Source organism: Thamnophis sirtalis, unplaced genomic scaffold, assembly GCF_051295495.1.
Source record: "Thamnophis sirtalis isolate CommonGarterSnake01/CBP01778 unplaced genomic scaffold, rThaSir2_p1.2 scaffold_15, whole genome shotgun sequence".
In the NCBI taxonomy this organism is placed as follows: domain Eukaryota; kingdom Metazoa; phylum Chordata; class Lepidosauria; order Squamata; family Natricidae; genus Thamnophis; species Thamnophis sirtalis.
This window is the reverse complement of record NW_028261395.1, coordinates 30,932,392-30,956,800: the sequence shown is the minus strand read 5'-3', so window position 1 is coordinate 30,956,800 and position 24,409 is coordinate 30,932,392. Positions and strand designations below refer to the sequence as shown.

Here is a 24,409-nt window from a genome sequence, read left to right as displayed (position 1 = left end):
TATATCCTATTCTAAGTCTCTTATCTTTACTCTACTCTATATTCTACTCTATTCTGCATTCTATTCTACTCTATCTACTCTACTCTACTCTACCCTACTCTACCGTACTGTACCCTACTCTACTCTATATTCTCTCCTCTCCTACTCTAAACTGATCTGTTTGTAATACTGAGTCCAACCAGGAGGGGGCTGCAGAGCGCAAACTATCAACGATTAGGGGAAGTTAAGTTCTGCCGGTTGCTATGGTATCCCTACCCCGCCGCGCAGCCGTTGTCACCGAGATAATCTTTCCCCTTGCGCGGAACGCAAATACGCGAGCCGCGGTTTCCGGATGGGACGCTCTAAAAGGAACGGACCGAATTAGGGATTTCCGGGCGGTGTTCCACGCGCAAAGAGCGAGTCCCGGGTAAGTTTGATCCGTGTCGGCGGCGCGTTGTCTGAACCAGAGTTGGGCTTTGGGGGGGGGGGAGAGACGGGGGGCGGCGGTCATGGGAGGGCTCCCAACTTTGAGAGAGCCTTGAGAAGTTCGTTGGCTTCGCGAGGGTGGAGGTGGGGCTGTGGGGAATGGCTTTGAGCTGAGCCCCACGGTAGCCCTGGAAACGGAAAGGTGCTGTGGGGAAGGCAAGATGGGCCATGCCGAAAGGGAGGAGCGTTAATAGCAGGCTTTGCCTCTCCCTCCCTCCCTCCCTCTCTCCCTCTCTCTCTCTCTCGTGCGCGTGCACAGTGTATATATATCTCTCTCTCCTGAGTCTGTCTACTCTTTCGTTCTCTAATCTGTATCATCTCTCTGACCTTCTCTCTGTCTCTCTCATTATCTATCTCTTATATCATCTCTCTCTTTTCATCTATATATCCAACTAGCATTTATCCATCCATCCATCCATCTCTCTCTCTCATCTATCCATCTATATCCATCTAATTTGTCTCTCTGTCTACTGTCTCTATTTCTAATGTCTGTTTATCTATCTATCTATCTATCTATCTATCTATCTATCTATCTATCTATCTATCATCTATCATCCTTATTCTATTCTATTCTATTCTATTCTATTCTATCATCTCTCTTCTGTGTCTACTCTTTCATTCTCTAATCAGTATCTATCATTTATCATCTATCAATCATCTCTGTCATTCTGTCTCTCATTCTCATCTATTCTATCATCTCTCTCTCCATCTATGTATCCAACCATCCCCCCTCTATCACCTATCCATCCATCTCTCTCACTCATCCATCTATCCATCCAATCTGTCTCTCTGTGTACTGTATCTCTCTAATATATCTGTCTACTGTGTCTATCATCCCTCTGTTTCTAATCTCTGTCTACATCCATCCATCCATCCATCTATCATCTCCATCATTTTGTTAACAATTTTATACAGTATAATTTACGTATAGCTTTATTTCTGTGTACAGAATGTACCTAAAGTCAGACCCCATACAGAATTTATTATAGAATGTATATGACATGTTCCAGTTGGTTGCCATTTTCTTCTGAACATCACCTTACTCTTTTTGACCTCCGGTCTTTGAATATTCCTAAATATACAGAAATAGTTTCATTTGGGGAGAAAAATAAATATCTTGCCATTGGCCTATAGGGCTGTGTGTATGTGTGTACCAAGCTAAAAAACCTTGGTTTTTTTGAGACAAATCCTATATATATATGTATAGGTATGTAATTTAATACAAAGGAGAAAAGCCTGGCCTTTTGCATGTCTTTCCTAACCTAAGTGTGGAAATGCTGTTTCCCTCCTCACCCCCAGCATACAAATTGGGACCGTGTAGGATGTTGAATTGGGAAAGGATACGTAAAAGGGGGAGTGAAATTTGCTACTTTATGTTCCTTGTTTATTTCTGAGTTTGCACAGATTAACAGAGTTGGAAGGGTCTTATAGGTCATCTAGTCCACCCCCCCTCAAGCTGGAGACCCTACACCATTTCTGACAAATGGCAGTCCAATCTCTTCTTGAAAGTCTCAAGTGATGAAACTCCCACAACTTCCAAAGGCAATTTCTGTTCCATTGGTTGATCTCACTGTCAGAAAGTTCCTCCTTATTTTTAGGTTGAATTTCTCCTAAGTTAGTTTCCCTCCATTATTCCTTGTCTGGCCTTTGGGTGGTTTGGAAATTAGCTTGACTCCCCTCCTCTCTGTGACAGCCCCTCAAATATTGGAAGATTGCTATCAAGTCCTTCTCTTCACTAGCCCAGCCATGTCCAGTTCCTGCAACTGTTCATCAGCCACGTACAGTTCCTGCAACCGTTTTAGCCTCCAGTCCCCTAATCATCCTGGTTGCTCTTCTCTGCACTTTTTTTTCTAGAGTCTCAACATCTTTTTATGGTGTGGTAACCAAAATAGGGGCTCTCCCAAGTTATGCATTGAATTTGTAAAATTGTATAACTGGAGAAATGACTTTGGAAAACATTTGAATAAAACACTCTGATGCTTTGATCTTTCAGTTGGTGTAGAGCCATCAGTTGATTTATAAAAATTTATAGAACGAAAGAAGATCTTTTCCACAAAGGCAGAAGAGATTCAGAGTTCTATAAACTGTGATGTATAAATGAAACACCTACTGCTTCCATGATGGTCTGTATCACATGTATAATGCTTTCTTTTCCTAACTTTAGTTCCTTAGTGAAAAGGAAAGTCTTTTGCCTTATATGGTCGCTGGATCCAAGAGGGAAAGATGGAGGAGAGCAACCAGAAACAACATCGCAAGAAACACAGCGGTCCCAAGGCTGGCAAGAAAAAGAAGCGTCATTTGAAAGATTTAGGGATCGAAGATGAAGAGGATGCCAGGAAGAGAAACCCCAAGGCCTTTGCTGTCCAGTCTGCAGCCCGCATGGCCAGATCCTTCCACAGGTCTCTCTGTGACTAGATTTGCTTGGCTAACCCTACCGCCATTATTGGCTCCAGACCAGGAGTCTCCAACCCTGGCAACTTTAAGCCTGGTAGACTTCAACTCCCAGAATTCCCCAGCCAGCAAAGCTGAAGTTGAAGTCCTCCAGGCTTAAAGTTGCCAAGGTTGGAGACTCCTGCTCCAGGCAGCCTTCTATGGGGTGGGGTGGCCCAATTGTATTACAGCAAATAAGATCTGTTTGGATTGTTTGTAAAAAATAAAGGCAGGAGGATAGACATGCATTTAAATAAACACATATTCCCAGTCTAGGGTAGGGATGGTGTACCTTTTCGGCATCCGCGTGCTTGTAGGGGACACAACCAGGAAAAGAAGCTGTCCAGTGGGCATGCGCGCACTGGGAAATGAACTTCCGGTTTCCGGCAAACACATGCACACCGGCCAGCTTCTCTTCAAGAGTGTGTGCGTGTGCGACGATCAGCTGGCTGGTGCACATGTGCACAACAGAAACCAGCTGTTCTGGTTTCCGGCACTGCCGCATGTGCAAAAAACAGCGGATTGTCGTGCACGCATGCGGGCCAGAAACCCAGAAGAGGAACGGGCGATGCTGCCAGCTTACATGACTCCGTGTGCCACTTCAGGCACACATGCCACAAGTTCACTATCACAGGTCTAGGGCGAAGAATAGGCAAGTGTATAGTTTGCAGCACTATGAGAGAAATGAATTAAAATTGAGCAGGTGAAGGCTTTCTGAAGAGATGGAGGCTCTCTTTAAGTTTGGAATGTAGCCCTCTGATCCCCATAGCAATGTTCAGGGTCCCAAGAATACATCCTGTAATTTGGGGGAATGTGATCAGACCCCAAGCTTTTTATTAGATGAAATGATGACTTCTGCCTGGCTAGAGGGATGCGATGGTTCAGCGGCTAAGATGCTGAGTTTGTCGATCGGAAAGGTCGGCAGTTCAGCGGTTCAAATCCCTAGTGCCGAAACAGAATGAGCTCCCGTTACTTGTCCCAGCTTTTGCCAACCTAGCAGTTCGAAAGCATGTAAAAATGCAAGTAGAAAAATAGGGACCACCTTTGGTGGGAAGGTAACAGTGTTCCGTGCGCCTTCGGCGTTTAGTCATGCCAACCACATCGTGGCACGACATAACCGCGGTAGACTAAAGCGTGCCAACAACACCGCGGCGCTAAAACCGCGATGTCAAAAGCGCGCCCACAACAGCGCGCCCACAACAGCGCGCCGACAGAAGCGCGATTTAACTTAAGGTAAGGTTTAGGGTTAGGGTTAGGTTTAGGGTAGGTTTAGCGTTAGGTTTAGGGTTAGGTTTAGGGTTATTTTTAGGGTTATGTTACAGCGCACTTCTGTCGGCGCGCTGTTGTTGGCGCGCTGTTGTCGTGCGGTTTTGACGGTGCGGTTTCGTCACCGTGCTTTAGTCACACGCGCTTTAGTCTACCGCGGTTTTGTGGTGGAACCCAACCACATGACCACGGAGATGTCTTTGGATAGCGCAGGCTCTTCGGCTTAGAAACGATGAGCACTGCCCCCTAGAGTCGGGAACGACTAGCACATATGTGCGAGGGAACCTTTACCTTTACGTTCTGCCTGGCTGAAGGATGGGATGTAAGAAAAAGCTAATTGCTGAGCCAAACAAACATCCAGTTATGCTGCTTTTTTCTATTTGTTTCTGCATTTCTGTATTCTCTGGAATAAGATTCATCTGAATGGCAGCTTGATTCTGAAACTTGGCAATGTAAGAATGAGAGCCTTAGTTCCCCTCCCCAAGCTTACCATTCGAATCGAATCTTAGCTGTCTTTATTAAAACACTTGAATATGAATCAGCCATTTTTTTCAATATTTGACTTTCCAGTTAGAGTATGTAGTATATTCTTTGCATGGATTGGATGGTGGGCATTGCATATGAAAATGTTTGGAAACCCTCTTTTGGTCCTGCTAATAAGCCAGGGCCTACTACAGGTAGTTCTTGATTTACAACCGTTTGTTTAGTGACTGAAATTACAGCGGCACTGAAAAAAGTGACTTAGGACTGTTTTGCCCTGTCAGGTGATCAAAATTTGGCCACTTGGCAACTGACTCATGATGGTCGCGGTGTGATCCCCTTTTGTGACCTTCTCACAAGCAAAGTCAAGGGGGAAGCCAGATTCACTTAACCGTGTGACTAACTTAACAATGGTGGCAAGGAAGGACTTAAAATGAGGCAAAGCTCCCTTTAACGACCGTCTCTCTGAGCAATGGAAATGTCGGGCTCAGTTGCGGCCGTAAGTCAAGGACTACCTGTGTTTACACCTGAATGTAGTCGACATGATCACATGGTGGTGTTTTTTTAACTCCACTGCAACTCTTATCCTTAAAACAGGACACAGGATTTGAAAACCAAAAAGCATCATATTCCAGTGGTCGATCGCACTCCCTTGGAACCCCCTCCCGTGGTCGTAGTGGTGGTGGGCCCTCCCAAGGTTGGGAAAAGCACCTTGATAAGATGCCTCATTAAGAATTTTACAAGGCAGAAATTGGTTGAAATTCAAGGCCCTGTGACCATTGTATCAGGTAAAAAACAAAAACTGATTTGTTCTGACCAAGGCTTCCCAAGAGCATGAGGCAAACTCCTTTTACCCACAAAAACCCCTTTTATTAATTGACTGTGAATTCTGCTCATTCACATCCAGCAAAGTCTCCCAAGGGAGGATCTGCAGTCACAGACCTTATCTGGCTTGGAGAGCTGACAGGCTGATATTTGCAAAACTTGGCAAGGAGTCTCGGAGAGTCACAAACCAATTAAGCGAACTAATTGTCTCCTGCAAATTCCACTCCCCTTTCATTGCTCTTTTATTTCCTCTGGGAGGGGCCATTCATTTTCCACCTGTGGCCTTATTCCCATGTCACCCCTGTTCTTTAGCTGTTCCCTTCGTCTGGCAACTCTGTGCATGCACACACTGGGAACAGGTTCCAGCTGTTCATCTGCCTCACTGATGTCTGACTCTGAAGGCAGTTGATAACTGGCGTACGGCTCTGGCCCCCTCTTTGCCTCTGACGCAGAGCCCTCATCAGAGCCTTCCCCAGACTCCAGGACTGGCCCATGTTTCTCCCCAACCTCCTCATTGTCCGAATCTGTTGCCAGCTCTGCTGGCCACAACACCACCTCTGTATTTGCACCCACCACTGCTCTCAGTTTCAGATGCTGGCAATTTGGCTCTACTTTGAAAGAAAGATCAGTGCTGACCAGAGGCCTGCAGATTGTTTTCGGGGGAAAACCTTACCCCCAAAACATCTTCCTTCCTTCCCCTGTCCTTACCACTTTCTATAGAGGGATGATCGGGAACATCCTGTCCTATGGCATTACTGTTTGGTTTAGAAGCATTACTCCTTTGGACAGGAAGGTGATGACGAGAATGATGAGGACAGCAGAAAAGATTATTGGCAGTTCACTCCCTTCTATTCAGGACACGGCATTTAAGCGACTTGGTTACCCTTCTGTGTTGGAATTTATTCCATTTCCTACAGTTATCTTATTTTATATTTTATTTTAAAATGTTAGATTGCAATATTTTTTAAAAAAATCTTTGTATTTTTAAACAAAGTTGTAACAATCTTCCTTCTTCTGTTTCTTGCCTTTGGCGGCCAGGTAAAAAACGGCGGCTAACCATAATTGAATGTGGGTGTGATATTAATGCGATGATTGATCTTGCCAAAGTTGCTGATCTGGTAAGTTTTATGGGTATATCATGAGACAGAGATAGGTTTCCTCAAGATAAAAATCCGATTGAAGAAGCTTAATGTTAGTACAGGTGGACCTCGACTCTAACGGCACTGAAAAAAAATGACTCACAACCATTTTTCACACTTATTGACTGCTCAGCATCCCCATAGTCGTGGTTTACATTTGGATGCTTGACAGCTGACTCACGTTTATGATGGTTGCAATCAATGTTCCCTCTAATTTTTTTTCAGGGTGAGCGGAAAAGTATAGTGTTTGAGCGGCACAGTTTCATGCCTGAGCACCTAAGAGAGCCACAGTTTGAACTTCTGTCTCGTCTGCTGGACATTTGCGCAACATTCCAAGCGTCAAGCGCCAATTGTGAGCGAGGTTTCAGCCTGATGAATGCCAGGCATGAAAATGTGCTACTCAAACACTATACTTTTCCGCTCACCCTGAAAAAAAAAAGACTTCTGCTCAGCTTTTAGATCATTAGACTGGCTAGAGAGAGACATGGCACCAACAGGTCCTGGGTCCTGGCATTTTGCAGGCAACCGGTCCTCTCACATTCCTTTGGAATGCAACCCATCACATTTGAATTAGATTTTGCCAATTATCCTATTAAAAGATAATCCTATTATTCTAAAATATGACTAACTCGATATTAAAAATGTAAATATTTAATGCTGATAAATAATAGCAGTAATTATTATTTAGTATGATTAAAATCAGTATTGATATATCAATATATCTATCAAAATTGACAATAAACACTAAAATAACAATACAAATATATAATGTGGAATATAAATGTAATAAATATAATATATAAATACAACATAAATGTAATAAAATAATTCATCATGAAACTCTCCCCCTTTAAAGTAATAAGATCAATTAAATAGTCTAGCAAGTTTGGACAATATGCTATATGTTATGTTACTTAAGAATATATATGCCTCAGAATCAGATACAACATCCACATCATTTCCAACTGAGTCAATAAAATCATATGCCATGCCAAAACTATTTTAAATAAAGATATGAAATTAATCAAGTATTGCATTTATTTTTCAAAATGAATGTACAATTTTTTTTATTATTTAAGTTTTGTACCCTATCTTTTCTAACTAACGTTAACTTTAAAAAGATGTTACATCAGACTACAATACAAGTAATTAAATGAAGACTAAAATAAGTGTTTTGGCATATTGAGCTTTTTATATTTCTTTCTAATATTTCTTCCTTAGTTGAGAACTTCCTCCTCAGCTTACTTACGCATTAACTGTTTGTTGCTTTTATGGTTTATTCATTCACTGCTCCATCTTCAGTTTTTTTCACAGGGGGCAGGGCTTCCTTCCTTCCTTCCCTCCACTCCTTTGGCCACCAATTTTGATCAAACTCTCTCTCTCTCTCACTCTCTCTCTCTCTCTCTCTCTCTCTCTCTCTCTCTCTCTCTCTCTCACACACACACACACACACACACACACACACACACACACACAGAGACACGTGTTCTTTGGGTGGGGGTTGAATTACTCTGCCTCACTGCGCAAAGTCGGCTCAGCATGTGTTCGGCCCCTGCTTACGCTGAATCAAATCTGCAGCCGGCGGGACCATTTCAAAGCTGCCAGTCCTCTTGGTCCTTCTCCTTCACCAGCAAAGCAGCGGCGGTGGTGCCTCCCCCTTCGCTCGGAGCACCTCAGCTGGGCTCTGGGTTATCCCTGCCATCGCCTCCACCTCCGCCGCTTTCCTACTAGCTCCCGCGGCCTCAAAAGCACGGCAGAGGAGGAAGGGGGAGGGATAACGCGGGGGCCAGCTCAGGTGCTCCACGTGGAGAGAGAGGCACCACTGCGGGAGCTTTGCTGGTGAAGGAGAAGAAGCAAGAGGACTGGCGGCTCATCAAAACAAGTCTGGGGAGGTCCTTTGCAAGCGGCCAGTTCTAGCTGCCTGCAAAGGACTTCTCCACGTTTGCTTTGGTAGAAAGCTCTGCGCGGCAGTTAGAAAGCTCTGCGCGGAGGTTTCTAGCGACGTGCGCGGCCGCGCACGCGCGCACCTTAGAGGGAACAGTGGTTGCAATGTCCTGGGGTCACTGATCCGCTTTTACAACCTTCAGAGAAGCGAAGTCAGTGGCGATGGGGAACCCAGATTCACTTAACAACCATTTTACTAATTTGAGAACTGCAGGGATTCACTTAGCAAATGTGGCAAGAAAAATTGTAAAAGGGAGCAAAATTAACAAACTTCTCAGCATAAATTTTGGGGTCAATTGTGGTTGTAGGTTAAGGACTACCTGTATGTTACTTCCTGACAAGCAAAGTCAATGGGGAAACCAGATTCAATTAACAACCAGGTGACTAACTTATCCACTGCAGTGATTCACTTAACAACTGAGGAAAGAAAGGTCGTGAAATGCGGCACTCCACAAATGTCTTACATAACAGAAATTTTGGCCTTGGTTGTGGTTGTAAGAGACCCCTGCATATGATTTTAGACAGTTTCTAAAGTCCAAGAGTTGTGGCTACTTTGTTGTAAAATACATTAAGAAATGGTTTGCATTAAGAATTGGTTTGCATCCTAACATTTTGGCCTAGGAAGAAGATACCTTTTAATTCAATATGGTTTTTTTCTAGTCCATAACAGTGAACCCCAATTGTATGTTCTTCTTTGTTTTTTTCTACCTTCTTCTAGTAGTCGGAACAAGCAATTTGCCATAATAAATACCAGTTTATTTTAGTCACATAATTTCATTAATAATGAGATATATGTTGAAAACCAGAACACAATGATTTGTTTTAATAACTACTGTGTTCCCCTGAAAATTAGACAGGGTCTTATTTTCTTTTGACCCTGAAATAACTGCTTGGCCTTACTTTTGGGGAGGTCTTATTATTTTTGAGGTGCAGGAGGAGGTGAGCGTGGTCACCTCATGGCTGCTATTGTGTTGCAATATTTTGGGGGAGGGCTTATTTTCAGGGGTGGGCTTATTTCAGTGCATGCGCTCAGAAGCCCACTTGGGCTTATTATCCAGGGAGGTCTTATTTTCAGGGAAAAAGAGTAGGAAGGTCCAATAGAGTAAGTCCAGATTATCCCTTAAGTCTCCCTCCTTGGGAAGTTTTAAGACTTGTGGACTTCAACTCCCAGAATCCCTCAGCCATCTGAAGAATTCTGGGAGTTGGAAATCCACCAGTCGTAATGTTGCCAAGGTTGGAGACCTAAGTAATTTTTCCTTTTGGAAAGGCACAGAACAGATTTTGTCCCTACCCCTCCTATAAACACATCTACAGTGCCGATCCTTTTTGGTGTAAGCAACGTTATGCAATCCACCGAAAAACAGTGCATAGGAAGCAAAAGAAATTAAAGATGTGAGGAAAAAAGGGAATCTAATTTGATGTAAGCATTGTTATGCAGAGCCTCCAGAAAGGTTTATAGGAAGCAAAAGAAATTAAAGATGGGAGGGGGAAAGGGGGGGGAATAATTAAATTATACCAATGCATTCAATAGATAAGTGCATGAAAGTTGACCTTTATAAGTGTTTACTTAGAGTTGGCGTGTTTTAATGAGATTTTTAAAAAAGTGCAACAGGTTGGTTCCCCCTGCAAAGTATATTTATTTATTTTCAATTTCCCTCTCAGGCTTTGATGCTGATCGATGCCAGTTTTGGTTTTGAAATGGAAACCTTTGAATTTCTGAACATTTGTCAGGTCCATGGCTTCCCCAAGATCATGGGTGTTCTTACACACCTGGACAGCTTCAAAAATAACAAGCAGCTCAAGAAGACCAAAAAGAGATTAAAGCATCGGTTCTGGACTGAGGTCTATCAGGTAGGACATGCATCAGCTTGCCTTCAGTGACCGGGAAAATGTATCAGAAATGAACAAAAAAACCCCAAGAAGTGTTGTAACATTATAATTCCATTTTAAAATCACAGATCGACGGGTCCTGTTTTCACTAGTTTTCAACTCGGTTTGATTTAAACCACTAGAGCAGGTTAGGAAGCAGGAGATGCCTTAGCCATGATAGCCAAGTGGATCAGCGGTCACCAACTGGTGGTTTGTGGACCACTGGTGGTTTGCCAGAAAATTTTGGTAGTCGGCAGAAAAATTATTTGCATTTTTTATATTGCACTAAATCAGGAGTCCTCAAACTACAGTCCCTGGGCCGGATATGTGCAATGAACGTTTGTGTTCCTGCAGACAGTTCCCCTGTCTGGGTCTTTTTGTGCGTGTCAGAAGCGGGGGGGGGGCAGAAATTCAGACTTGGGGTCTGCTTCAGGCTCCTGGTGTGGGGCTTTGGGCAAAGGCTGGAGGGAAGCACCGCTGGTAGCGAACAGCCAGAGGACCTTGTTCTAGTGAGACTGCATCATGGCCTAGAACTGGTTGATAATCTCAGCCCGCTGAGCCTCCAGGCGTCAGTACCTAGTCTTCCACTCCCGCAGGTCTTCCCTCTGCTTGGAAAGCCTATGCTCGTAGTCCTCAGTGAGGTGAGCCTCCTTCTCGGTCAGATCCAATTTGAACTGAGCCAGCTGTTTTGCCAACTCTTTCTCATGGTGGCTGCTTAGCTCCAGCAACTGCTTCCTGTTGGGGCCCTAAGGGGCTCAGGCGGGCAGGCGAGGAGTGGCTGGGAGGTGCCCCTCAAAGTGAGTGTCATTGAATTGGCCACACCCACCCAGTCACATGACCACCTTGCCATGCCCATCCAGTCAGTCATTAGGCAGATCATATTAGTGGTCTGCGAGATTTAAAATTATGAATTTAGTGGTCCCTGAGGTCCAAAAGGTTTGGTGACCGCTGAGTTGGACGACCTTCGGTATGCTTTCTCAGCCCAACCCACCGCACAGGGTGGTTGTTGTAGGGAACTAAGAGCAGGAAGGTGTGTTGTACATGCTCCTTGCCTCGAGTTATTTGCAAATATAATAAAAGGCGGGAAATAAATAAATCTCATTCCATCGTTAGGGTTTTTTTTTATAGCCAGGTTTTTTTTTAGCAGATGTTATAATGAGACATCATTGTTACTATATTATTATTACTAATGTTATGTAATGTTATTACTAACTAACTATACCCAGACAACACACTGTTTATATAGACATAGAAATTTTTGCTCTTTTTATATTGAATAAAAATAAAAGCAATGCAAAAATAAAAAAGAGAGTTAAATAGATAGGACCTACAAGTAGAAATTGGTAGGACCTTGACTTACGACCACAATTGAGCCCAAAATTTATGTTGCTAAGTGAGACATTTGTTAAGCGAGTTTTGCCCCATTTTACAACTTTCCTTGCCAGAGTTGTTAAGTGAATCACTGCAGTTGTTAACTTAGTCATCTGGTTGTTAAGTGAATCTGGCTTCCGCCAGGACTTTGCTTGCCAGGAAGTCACAAAAGGGGATCACATGACCCTGGGACACTGCAACCGTCATGAATATGAATCAGTTGGCAAGCGTCTGAATTTTGATCAGGTGACCTCGGGGATGCTGCAAAGTTCATAACTCTGAAAAAGGGACATCAGTCACATTTTTGAGTGATGTAATTTTGAACGGTCACTAAGCAAACTGTTGTAAGTCAAGGACTTCCTGTATCTAGCTCCATGAAGGCAAAGATAAAAATTATAAACAGGTCCTCCCTGTTTAGCAACCACAGTTGGGACAGTTGTTAGGCAAGATAGTTTCTAAGTGAAACCATGACTGTGCTTACGACCCAACTTCACTTTTCCTTTGCTTTACGGACCTGCAAAAGTTGTAAATAAAAACATAGGTCAGAAAGATATTTAAACCTCACCACTGTAACTGTGATCAGTCATCAAACGAGTCGGTCGCTAAACAAGGACTACTTGCATAGGATAAAATGTCCTGTGAAACTGGCATCATTTTTGCCTATGTCCTTCTAACAATGTGACTTCTTTATTTGGGACAATACTGTGGTGTGTGTACATGTTTTCCTGCCATTCCCTCAGTTTCCATTGTTTCGAATGTTCATGTTAACAGAATATAATAGAATATAGTAGAATACAATTAGGAATAAGAATAGAATATAATAAGGAATAGGAATATAATAAGGAATAGGAATATAATAAGGAATAGAATAGAATAAGGAATAGGAATAGAATAGAGAATAAGGAATAGGAATAGAATAGAGAATAAGGAATAGGAATAGAATAGAGAAAAAGGAATAGGAATAGAATAGGGAATAGGGATAGGATAGAATAAAATAGAATAGAATAAGGAATAGGACAGGAACACAACACAATACAACACAATACAACACAGAATTCTTTATTGGCCAAGTGTGATTGGACATACAAGGAATTTGTTTTTGGTGCATATGCTTTCAGTGTACATAAGGAGAATAAAAAACATTCATCAAGAATCATAAGGTACAACATTTAATGATAGTTATAGCAGGTTATTAAACTCCTGCATTCAAGGAAAGAAATACCATTTCTGAAATAAAAAACAACAGTTAAAGACAGTGACTTGCTTACATTGCAACTTAAGCATACCTGCGTTCTGTGAATGTGTTTAATTATTAAATTTAGGGTGCCAAATTGTTCTACCTTTCCGGAATGGTGCACGGAGACTATCAAAAACAGGAAATCCACAATCTAGGGCGGTTTATCTCCGTGATGAAATTCCGTCCGCTGATTTGGCAGACAACTCATCCCTATGTCTTGGTAGACAGGTAATTTCTTTTATTCCACTTGACCTTCCTGGACTTTCCTCCCTCCCTTCCTTCCTTGACTTCCTTCCTTCCTTCCTTCCTTCCTTCCTTCCTTCCTTCCTTCCTTCCTTCCTTCCTTTCTTCCCCTTCCTTCCTCAATTTCTTTAATATTTTTTCTTGACTTCCTTTGCTTTCTTGATGTTCTTTCCTTCCTTGACTTTCCTCCCTCTTTTGCTAATAGCATGAAAATAGATTAAAAATGATACCTGTCCTAGGGTCCAGCAACTTGAGAGGATCTGGGTGAATGTAGATGAGCCTGAAGAAAAGCTCACTTAAATGATAGGGTCCTACAGCAAAATATTCAAAGTTTCAGGTAGTTAGAGGGCGGCTAACTATCAAGAATGATACGTTATAATTATTATTTACTTATAGGCCACCCTTCTCACCAACACGACAACTACTGTGCCAGTTTAGAGTACACAGAATGTTTCCCCTTTCCTTCTAAATATTCTAACCCTGATATTTTTATAATCTGCAGGATGGAAGATTTGACAAACCCAGAGGCAATCAGGGTTAATCCAAAGTGCGACCGGAAAGTTTCCCTTTATGGTTATCTAAGAGGAGCCCACTTGAAAAACAAAAGCCAAATACATATGGCAGGTGGGATAGAAAATTGGAAGGTTTTTTCCCCCCCTTTGCTACTATATTTTATCGTCAAATGACAGTGAAGTACCAAATTTTTCGGAGTATAAGACACACTCCCCCTGCCCCAAAAGGAGGGTGAAAATTTGGGTGCACCTTATACACTGAATATAGCCTCGCCCACCTGCCAGCCCCCCCACCCTTCAGCCTCCATGCATCCTCTCAAACGGAGCTTTCAGAGGATGAAAAGGCAAGGCACAGAGCCAAAATGGCAACCTGGAATAAGTGCTGCATTGTTGGACCAGTTCCACGCTTCGCCTGCTGTACTCACTGGAGCACCCTGCAACTATCAGCTGCATTTTTAAAGCTGCGTATCTGCTCCTATGACGCGTGTGCGAGCGCTCACAACCAGCGAACCTGTTGCTAAAGTTCACCTCCGGGAACAGCTGATTGGGGGTATTCTGGGAGGTCGATCCACCCGCCAATCAGCTGCTCGTGCTGAGTCAGGCTAATGTGTTGAAGCTGACCAGACTTTTTGCTAAGGACGCTAGCCAGCTCAATACCGATGGATGCTAGTAGGCAGAGGTGGAATTTTTTTTCTTATTTTCCTCCCCAAAAACTAAGGTGCGTCTTATACACCGGAGTGACTTATACTCCGAAAAGTATGCCAGTTATTGTATGAAATCCAAAGCAAATTACAATAATATCCGTGTTTCCCTGAAAATAAGACCAGGTGTTATATAGGGTTTATTTTCCGGTTGGGTCTTACTTTCGGGGAAACAGGGTAACAGTTTTATAATTCCGTGTATGTGTTATATAACTCAACAGATTATTTATGTTGTGAGACAGGATAAAGAAATGTTGGTAGCAGGGAGCCAAGGGTTAGAATTAAACTCATTTTGATCAACAATGAAGGTCCCATAGCTTTCTTCGCTTCAGTGATAAATCTGATGCGTGATCTTTCATCTCTGAATCCATTTAAAATTGTGTGGATGTAATCTCGGTCCTTGTCATTTTGACGCCGGTGTGATCTCTTCCCCATCAGGTGTCGGGGATTTCACTATCAGCGATGTCAGCTTCCTGCCAGATCCTTGCGCCCTTCCCAAGCATCAAAAGAAACGAGCCTTAAATGAGAAGGAGAAACTGATTTACGCCCCGCTCTCGGGGCTTGGGGGCTTGGTGTACGACAAAGATGCTGTATATATTGACCTTGGGGGAAGCCACTTCCATCGGGGCAGAGAGGTATGGTTTTAGGCTTGGCGCTTAATTTTCTGTTTCTGAATTGCTGTTAATTGTTGACACATTTGTTGGGAAGCACCCCAGCCTGGCAGGGAGGAGGGATCAAGCCCAGAGCCTGGAGTCAGTGCTTAACCACAAGCGGGTGGGAACTTGAGCACCCCTGAGTACCCTGGAGTCTCTTCTATTTGTTCCCAAGCCAAGGCTGGGAAGATTCCTGTATTATAGGCAGAAGGCAATAAAGTAGTTAGCCTGCACTCCGCATGTGTGGCTCTGTGTCAAGATTGAAAAACGCTTAAGCTTCATGTGATTATTATTGCTTTTCAACTTGCCAACAAACTGGGAGGGGAGGGTGAGCTGGAATGCGGAGGCTACAATCTTCAACTGTGAGAGCCAAGGACCCTTCTGTAGATGTCAGCCAAGAAGTGGAGTGTTCTTGAAACAAAAGGCTGATTCCCAATTGGACAATGGGAATCCTGTTCCATGGGAGTAAGGGAGGAAACTTGTATTTAACTATGCAGGACTGGGCAGAAAAATTTTGAGCTTTTCTTCAGTGCCGAAATGTTGTACTCAATAAAGTTTTGCTTTTGGGATTTTAAAGTTCCTGAAAAGTTCCTGCTTTTATTGGGTCTGTTAGTCGGACAGTTGACACACTGGTTGCTTGCACCTGACAGCAGTTAGCAATAACATTTAGGTTTATATTCCACTGCATAATGCTTTAGAGCCCCCCCGAGTGGCTTACAAAGTAGAGCATTATTTGCATAATGCCCCCAACAATCTGGGCCCTCATTTTACTGACCTTAGAAGGATGGAAGGCTGAGCCCACCCTGAGCCTCATCAGGATCAAACTCCAGCCTGTGGGCAGAGTTTGCCTGCAAATTCTGCCATGGTGTTGCAGTGGTTAGAATGCAGTATTGCAGGCAAACTCTGCCCACTGCCATAAATTCAATCCTGACCGGCTCAAGGTTGACTCAACTTTCCATAATTTCTGAGGTTGGTAAAATGAGGCTTGGGGTGGTTCAGTGGTTAGAGAGCAGTACTGTGGGCTCCTTCTGACTGCCAGCTGACTGCAATTTGGCAGTTCAAACCTCACCAGGCTCAAGGTTGACTCAGCCTTCCATCCTTCTGAGGTGGGTAAAATGAGGACCTAAATTGTTGGTGGCAATATGCTGACTCTTTAAACCGGTTAGAGAGGGCTGTAAAGCACTGTGAAGCGTTATATAAGTTTTAAGTGCTATTGCTAATATTGCATTTTAACCACTGTGCCATAAGGGCTCAATTACTTGATGGCTGTCCTCATTTTGTTTTGAAAATAAAAGGCTTTAACTAATCCCCTATTTTTTGAACTAAGCTGGTGATAGCAGAGATTCTCAAGTTTAGATTAGCCTCTGTAGTTTTTGTCTAATATAGGACTTTGCCAATTGGTTGAAAAGCAGTTTTATTTTAATCTTTAAAAGTCTGGTTGGCCTTTGGGATGTCCCTCTGGGCCGCCTTTTGCACTCCCTGAAATATTCAGTGATTATTGGCAGGCTGCTAAGAAGTGCTGTGATAAATACCTTAATTAAACAGACCTTAGAAAAGGGTCCTAGAAAAGTGGGACACGGTGGCTCAGTGGTTAAGACGCTTGTCGATCAAAAAGGTCTGCAGTTTGGTGGTTCGAATCCCTAGCTCCGCGTAACAGAGTGAGCTCATGTTGTCTCAGCTTCTGCCAACCTAACAGTTGGAAAGCATGTAAAAAATGCAAGTAGAAAAATAGGGAGCACATTTGGTGGAAAGATAACAGTGTTCCATGCACCTTCGGCGTTTAGTCATGCTGGCCACATGACCACAGAGACGTCTTTGGACAGCCCTGGCTCTTCAGCTTTCAAACGGAGATGAGCAGCGCCCCCTAGAGTTGGGAATGACTAGTAATAATGATATTTGCAAGGGGAACCTTTACCTTTTTAGAAAAGGGTGACTGACATGCTATTTATTTGTCAGGAGCAAGAAAGACCAAACCACGAGCTCGTCCAGACTCTCATCTCGGCACACTCCACCATTGATGCCAAGATGGCTTCCAGCAAAGTCTCTCTCTTCATGGACTCCAAGCCTTTAGACATGGAGGATGTTGAAAATGAGAGGTAAGCAAGTAGGTTCACGCACAATCTTTCAGAAGTTGTGGGTGCGTCATCACCAGAGGTTTTTAAGAAGAAACTGGACAGCCACCTGTCTCAAATGGTGTAGGGTCTCCTGCTTGAACAGGGGGTTGGGCTAGACTTCTAGGTCTCTTGCAGCTGTAGTCTGAATTGAAAATTGAAAAGTTGTCAATTGTAGCAATAGCATTTAGACTTATATACCACTTCACAGCACTCTCGAAGGGGTTTGGAGAGTCAGTGCATTTCCCCCAACAATCTGAATTCTCCTTTTACCCACTTCAGAAGGATGGAAAGCAGAGTCAGTTGCAATACCGCTTAGACTTGTATACCGCTTCACAGTGCTTTTACCCAGCTCCTCTCGAAGCGGTTTACAGAGTCAGCCTATTGCCCCCAACAAACTGGGTCCTCGTTTTACCAACCTCGGAAGGATAAGTCAATAGCAATAGACTTATATACCGCTTTATAGTGTTTTTTCAGCCCTCTCAACACAGTATACAGAGTCAGCATATTGCCCCCAACAATCTGGATCCTCCTTTTAGCGGCCTCGGAAGGATGAGTCAATAACAATAGACTTATATACCATTTTATAGTGCTTTTTCAGCCCTCTCAACACAGTATACCGAGTCAGCCTATTGCCCTCAACAATCTAGGTCCTCCTTTTAGCGGCCTCGGAAGGATGAGTCAATAGCAATAGACTTATATACCGCTTTATAGTGCTTTTTCAGCCCTCTCAACGCAGTATACAGAATCAGCATATTGCCCCCAACAATCTGGGTCCTCATTTTACTACCTTAAAAGGATGGGAGGCTGAGTCAATAGCAACAACAGTAGCCCTTATACTTCACAGTGCTTTTACACAGCCCCTCTCTAAGTGGTTTACAGAGTCAACCTATTTCCCCCAGCATCCAAGAAGCTTTTCCAGCTCTGACTGAACATCTTGAGAGCAAAAGCATACAGTCCAGTTGCCCCTTGAAAAAGCACTGTTGGGATAACCATGACTTGGATGACTGGGAATCCCCCACAGACAAATTAAGGAGGAACTTCTTAATCAGTGAGAACTATTAATCAGTGGAACGGCTTGCCTCCAGAGATTGTGGGTGCTCCATCACTGGAGACTTTTAAGAAAAGACTGGACAACCATTTGCCTGGAATAGTATAGGGTCTCCTGCTTGAGCAGAGGATTGGACTAGAAGACCTCCAAGGTCCATTCCAGCTCTATTCTAATCGATTGATTGAAATCGTCTATTGTCTCCTGCTTGTGCAGGGGGTTGGATTAGAAGATTTCTGTGGTCTATTCCAGCTTTATTCTAATAGATAGATAGATGATAGATAGATAGATAGATAGATAGATAGATAGATAGATAGATAGATAGATAGATAGATAGATAGATAGATAGAAAGAAAGAAAAAGAAAGATAGAAAGAAAGAAAGAAAGAAAGAACTCTGCTGCCGGGTATTGAAGAGATATAAGGAATAAGGATAAAGGATCTAGGATGAACCAATGACATGGAGCCGAGGTGGTGCAGTGGTTAGGGTGCAGTACTGCAGGCCACTTCAGCTGACTGTTATCTGCAGTTCAGCAGTTCTAATCTCACCGGCTCAAGGTTAACTCAGCCTTCCATCCTTCCGAGGTGGGTGAAATGAGGACCCAGACTGTGGGGGCAATATGCTGACTCTGTAAACCGCTTAGAGAGGGCTAAAAGCCCTATGAAGCGGTATATAAGTCTAACTGCTATTGCTATGCTGCCCATGAATTTCCAACCATATCCTATGATATCCTACCATACCATACACAATAATACAATAATAATACAATACAAGAGAGGATGAGTAACCTGCATGTATTAATAACTCCATTTTGAATGCATTATGTTTCCCTACAATGTTGTAGGGGGCGGGCTGAATTTGTTTATTTTGAAAACGCCATTATTTGCCCTAAACTGCATTTGTAGCTCTCTTAAATACAGGAAGAACAATGGTAACACACATTAAAGCATTGGACACAGTGCAAATGTCCTGGCAATGTCTTTGCCATGCATACTAGAATATAAAGTTAAATATAACCACCATGCTTATTTACAATTGGTCTACAGTATTTACAAATATAAGGCTATTGTATTTCCATTCATGTTGCTTTGTTCTTGTCTTACACCTTTTCACTCTTATGATTTCATACATAATTCTAATCTCCATTCTATAAATCTTAGTCATTGCTTAGTTTGGGTCTTTCCTTTTTTATTCCAACCATTGACAACATTTATCCCAGATCTTATAATATTCTGATTCGTCTTTGTTCTTCAATTCCCACATCAATTTATCCATTTCAGCACAAATCAGAATTTTCCTAATTACTTCCTCTTCTTGTAGAATTTCCCTGTTTTTCCATTTTTAAGCAAAGACCATTGTTGCTGCTGTAATAATACGTATTATTACGTATTACAAGGTTATCCCCTTGTTATTTTATCATTTATGATTCCCAAAAGAAATAGTTCTGGTTTGAATTCTATTTCCTCTTTGGTTATCTCTATTAGCCACCTTTGAATTTTCCAATATTCTTTTGCTTTTTGGCATGACTATCATATATGATAGTACGTGCCTGATTCATAAATACATTTCTAACAACTTGGCGCTAAATTTCTAAACATTTTGGCTTTTCTAGTGGGTGGGAGATGCCACTTATAAAATATTTTATGTAAGTTTTCTTTATCTGGTGTATGCTGACTTTATTCTTGAGAGGTTCATGAAGCTTTGCTAGACGCCTAACAGATGTTTTAATTTTCAGCGTTTTTGCCATGCCTAAAGAAGAAAAGGAAACAGACCCACGAACTGGGAGGACGCGCCGGAAGGCAGTCTTTGAAAATGAAGACCAAAGTGATGATGATGATGATGATGATGATGATAAGGAGGAGGAGGAAGAAGAAGAGGGAATGTCTGTGGAGGAGGACATGGGAGAGAGGTGCAGTAATGAGGAAGGAGAAGATGATGACAATTTTCTACACCAGAATCTGGTTTCCAGATCTTCCAAGCGAAGCCGAAATGAAGCGGAGCCTACACTCCTAACAGAGCGGCCAGCCTTTGCCGACAGTGACGATGATCTTGAGATGAGTTCAGGGGAGGAAGAAGAAGATGACCTCGAAGAGATGGACGGAAGTGAAGAGGAAGAGGAGGCAATGCCTTCCAGATCTTCCGCCAGAAACCCCTCAGAGGAGGAGGAGGAGGAGGAGGATGACGACCTCAAAGGGTCAGACCAGGAAGAGACTCAACTACAAAGTGCTGATGTTAGGATACAAGATTCTGGGTTGATGAAGGATGAAGATGATGTGGAAGATCTCTTGAAAGATGACGAAGACTATAAAGAGGCATCTGATTTCTCTTCAGAAACAGTCGGTATGTACCTCTGAATCTCTTGAAATGTCACTCACAATGTTTTTATGGCGATATATTTGTTTCTTTTTCATAGCAATTTATCCAGGCATCTTACCTGTTTGCTCCACTGGTCGATTGCTTCAAACATTCACAAAAACATTCTGCAATTTAACGTCTGTTGGTGGATATTTAATATTTTTCAATAGTTAAAGGTAAAGGTTCCCCTTGTATATATGTGCTAGTCATTCCCGACTCTAGTAGGCAGTGCTCATCTCCATTTCTAAGCCCAAGAAGAGCCAGCATTGTTCAAAGACATCTCCGTGGTCATGTGGCCGGCATGACTAAATGCCAAAGGCTCACGGAACGCTGTTACCTTCCCACCAAAGATGGTCCCTATTTTTCTGCTTGCATTTTTACATGTTTTCAAACTACTAGGTTGGCAGAAGCTGAGACAACTAACGGGAGCTCACTCCGTTACACAGCACTAGAGGTTTGAACTGTCGACCTTTCTGATCGACAAGCTCAGTGTCTTAGCCACTGAGCCACCGCGTCCCTCTATATTTCAGTAGTTACCTTAGCCTTTTTTAGCAAGGAAAGTGAGGTCAAGATCCTGTGCACAGTTACTTCAGTGTTAAGCCCAGTGAACACAGTGGGGACCTCTGAACACACATTTGTTGTGCAGCTTGAATTAAGTAGACATGCACACATAAACATTCACCAAATGAAGTGTTTATGCCTGGGCAATGTTTTTATGTAAGAAGTAGGGAAAACCATTGGCTGTTTAATCTGATTTAGATAAAGGAACAATCTTATCCCCCTCCTTCCTTTCAGGGGCTCTGAAATGGAAAGAAGGCCTCACCCAGAAGGCAGCCGAAACTTTTTTGAGACAGCAACAGGCTGCTCCGAATCTCCGCAAACTCATTTATGGGCCAGGTAAAAATATATTGCTTCTATTAAAGAGAAGGGAGGGGAGGGAGGGAGGAACGCAAGGAACGAAGAAAATGAAGGAGGGAGGGAGTTCATGGAAGGGAGGGAGGAAAGTTAAGGGAGGGAGGTTAAGGAAGGAAGTTTAAGAAAGGGAGAGAAGGAGGAGGAAGGAATGAAGGAAGGTCAAGGAAGGAATGAAGGGAGGAAGGTCAAGGAAGGGAGAGAGGTAGGAAGGGAAGGAGCGAAGAAGGGACGGAGGGAAGGAGGAGGAAGGAATGAAGGGAGAGAGGAAGGGAGGGAGCAAAGAATTGACACAGGGAGGTCAAGGAAGGAAGGGAGGGAAGAAGGAGGAAGGTCAAGGAAGAGAAGAAGGAAGGTAAATAAGTCAAGGAAGGAAGTGGGGAGCAGGGAAGGAAGGAAAGAATGAAGGACCTTAGGCAAATTTCCAGTTTCAAAGTTTGATGAGTTTGCCATAATCAGTCAACCATTAGTACGATGAAAGCAAGCAAGGAAAAAATCCAGCATTTCCCCTGCATGTAAACACTTTTCTATCCTAACCAGGGGAAATGCCTTCTGAGTTTGGTTTAGCTTGGCAGAGGTCTTAAAGGCACCTGCATTCTTGGTTGAAATGCAGGCAGTGGAAAGAGAGTAAAGGTGGAATTGGCAATGGAGGACTTTGAGACTTGCAATAGTTAATTATTTTCAATATACTCGCTTAGGGGGGAGTGTCTTTTGGGAGGTTTACTGGATTTAAAATGGTAAACCTCGACAATTATCTACTACAGTACTGCAGCCAAAACATAAACACAGGCCAGTTCCCTGTTTTGATCTAATTTCGTGGGTTCCATAAGTGCAAGGACTAGTCACAAGCCACTTTTTTTCCAACCCCGTCGCAACTTCAAAACAGCCATTAATTGAATGATTGGAAGTTGAGGATTTACCTGTAAAGCATCCGTGAAAACTTTAAATTGCAGCCCAAATGCTGCCTTGATTCTTCCTCAGTGACCGAGGAGGAGGAGGAGGAGGAAGGAAAACGAGATGTGGAACTTGGTGGTTTGTTTCGCGTCAGCCGTCCCGACAAAGAATCAAAACGAAAGATTGATGCTCTGGATTGCTCCAAATTTCCCATGGAAACCCCGCAGGACTGGGACTCGGACGAGGTACGGCTTCTTCAGATTTGTTGGGTTTTGGACTAATCTGGAAAAGCGATTGTCAGTTGCAATTTACAGGTTGTGAATCTGTAAAACAGACACGTTAATTGAGACTTTAGAAAGAGTGCAGAGAAGAGCAACCAAGAGGATTAGGAGAGTAGAGGCTAAAACATACAATGAACGATTACAGGAACTGGGCATGGCTAGTCTAGTGAAGGACCAGGGGAGACATGATAGCAGCGTTCCAATATCTGGGGGGTTGCCACAGAGAGGAGCGGGTCAAGCTATTTTCCAAAGGACCTGAAGGCCAGACAAGGAATGATGGATGGAAACTGAACAAGGAGAGATTCAATCTAGAAATAAGGAGACATTTTCTGACAGTGAGAACAATCAACCCATGGAACAGAAGTTGCCTTCAGAAGTTGTGGAAGCTTCATCACTGGAGGCTTTCAAGAAGAGACTGGATTGCCATCTGTCAGAAATGGTTTAGGATCCCCTGCTTGGGTGAGGAGTTGGACTAGATGACCTATAAGGTCCCTTCCAACACTGTTATTCTATTCTATTTTGCAGGTGATGGACAGCATCCGAGACTGTTTCGTGACCGGAAAGTGGGAAGCAGACAAAGATGCAGAAAAATTGTTAAAGGAAGATGGTAAATTAGAGAGTTTCCTTCCCTAATTATTTTCCTGGAAGCAACCTGGGGGGAAAAAAGTATTGCTTCTTCATACAAGATAGTCCTTGACTTACGGCTGTTTGCTTAGCAACTGTTTGAAGTAATGATGGAACCCCAGCCCCCCAACAGCTACTTACAATCCCGTTTTTGTATCAGCCCAATACCCCATAGTTACGTGACTGCAGTTTATGATGGTTTGCTGGAAGCCAAAATTTAAAAGGTTATAAGATCAGGTCTGTTCACGGTGAACTGCTTTAGAACCACGAAGACTTAACGACCATAATGACCAGGCTCAATTATGGTCGTAACTCAAGGACTGTCACCCTTTCTATCAATAAAGTGGACATTCATGAACATCTATTCTATTTCTCTCTTCTCTCTTTTCTCTCTCTCTCTCTCTTTGTATGTATGTATGTATGTAGACAGACACACACACACACACACACACCACACAGCCTATTTTCCTGAAAATAAGACCTCCCCAGATAATAAGCCAAATCAGGCTTTTGAGCGCATGCGCTAAAATAAGCCCTCCCCGAAAATATTGCAACACAGCAGCAACCATGAGGTGACTACGCTTGCCTCCTCCTACACCTCAAAAATAATAAGACCTCCCCGAAATTAAGGCCAAGCGCTTATTTTGAGGGTCAAAAGAAAATAAGATCCTGTCTTATTTTCCGGGAAACACAGTATATAAAGTGCGTGTGTGTGTGTGTTTGTTCCAGCATAAATCTGGAATGCCTTGAGCAATTTCAACCAAACTTAAAATGTTTGTTTAAAAAACTCCGAGTGGAGTTGCCATGGCAACGGCTTCACAGTACTCCACAAGGGGTCTCCCCCTGGTAAGAGGGAAAATCCAACATTAAAAATTATGTTTGGTCTGGATATTTTCTCCCTATAAATAAATACCCAGGCAAAGCCGGGTTATTGGCTAGTTTTGAATAAAGCATGCCCTCTCCCCAGCATATAGATGGGTCAGATGGCCATTTTAACAAAACTACAGGTAGCCCTTGACTTAACAACAGTTCATTTAGTGAATGTTCAAC

The 24,409-nt window shown here is 43.0% G+C and overlaps 1 protein-coding gene across 2 annotated transcripts in view; it reads left to right on the top strand.

Moving 5' to 3' along the window:
• The first annotated feature begins 332 nt into the window (after window positions 1-332).
• The window catches only part of BMS1 (BMS1 ribosome biogenesis factor), a 42,549-nt gene continuing 18,472 nt past the window's right edge, over window positions 333-24,409 (top strand). For both annotated transcript variants that reach the window (XM_087701816.1, XM_087701815.1), the window contains exons 1-13: window positions 333-406; window positions 2,630-2,864; window positions 5,239-5,429; window positions 6,505-6,584; window positions 10,212-10,400; window positions 13,112-13,254; window positions 13,772-13,893; window positions 14,921-15,117; window positions 17,092-17,231; window positions 20,029-20,633; window positions 21,444-21,545; window positions 22,542-22,699; window positions 23,261-23,342. In XM_087701816.1, coding sequence (XP_087557942.1) covers window positions 2,689-2,864; window positions 5,239-5,429; window positions 6,505-6,584; window positions 10,212-10,400; window positions 13,112-13,254; window positions 13,772-13,893; window positions 14,921-15,117; window positions 17,092-17,231; window positions 20,029-20,633; window positions 21,444-21,545; window positions 22,542-22,699; window positions 23,261-23,342 — 2,185 coding nt within the window. In that variant the 5' untranslated portion in view covers window positions 333-406; window positions 2,630-2,688. The remainder of the gene's footprint in view (window positions 407-2,629; window positions 2,865-5,238; window positions 5,430-6,504; window positions 6,585-10,211; window positions 10,401-13,111; window positions 13,255-13,771; window positions 13,894-14,920; window positions 15,118-17,091; window positions 17,232-20,028; window positions 20,634-21,443; window positions 21,546-22,541; window positions 22,700-23,260; window positions 23,343-24,409) is intronic.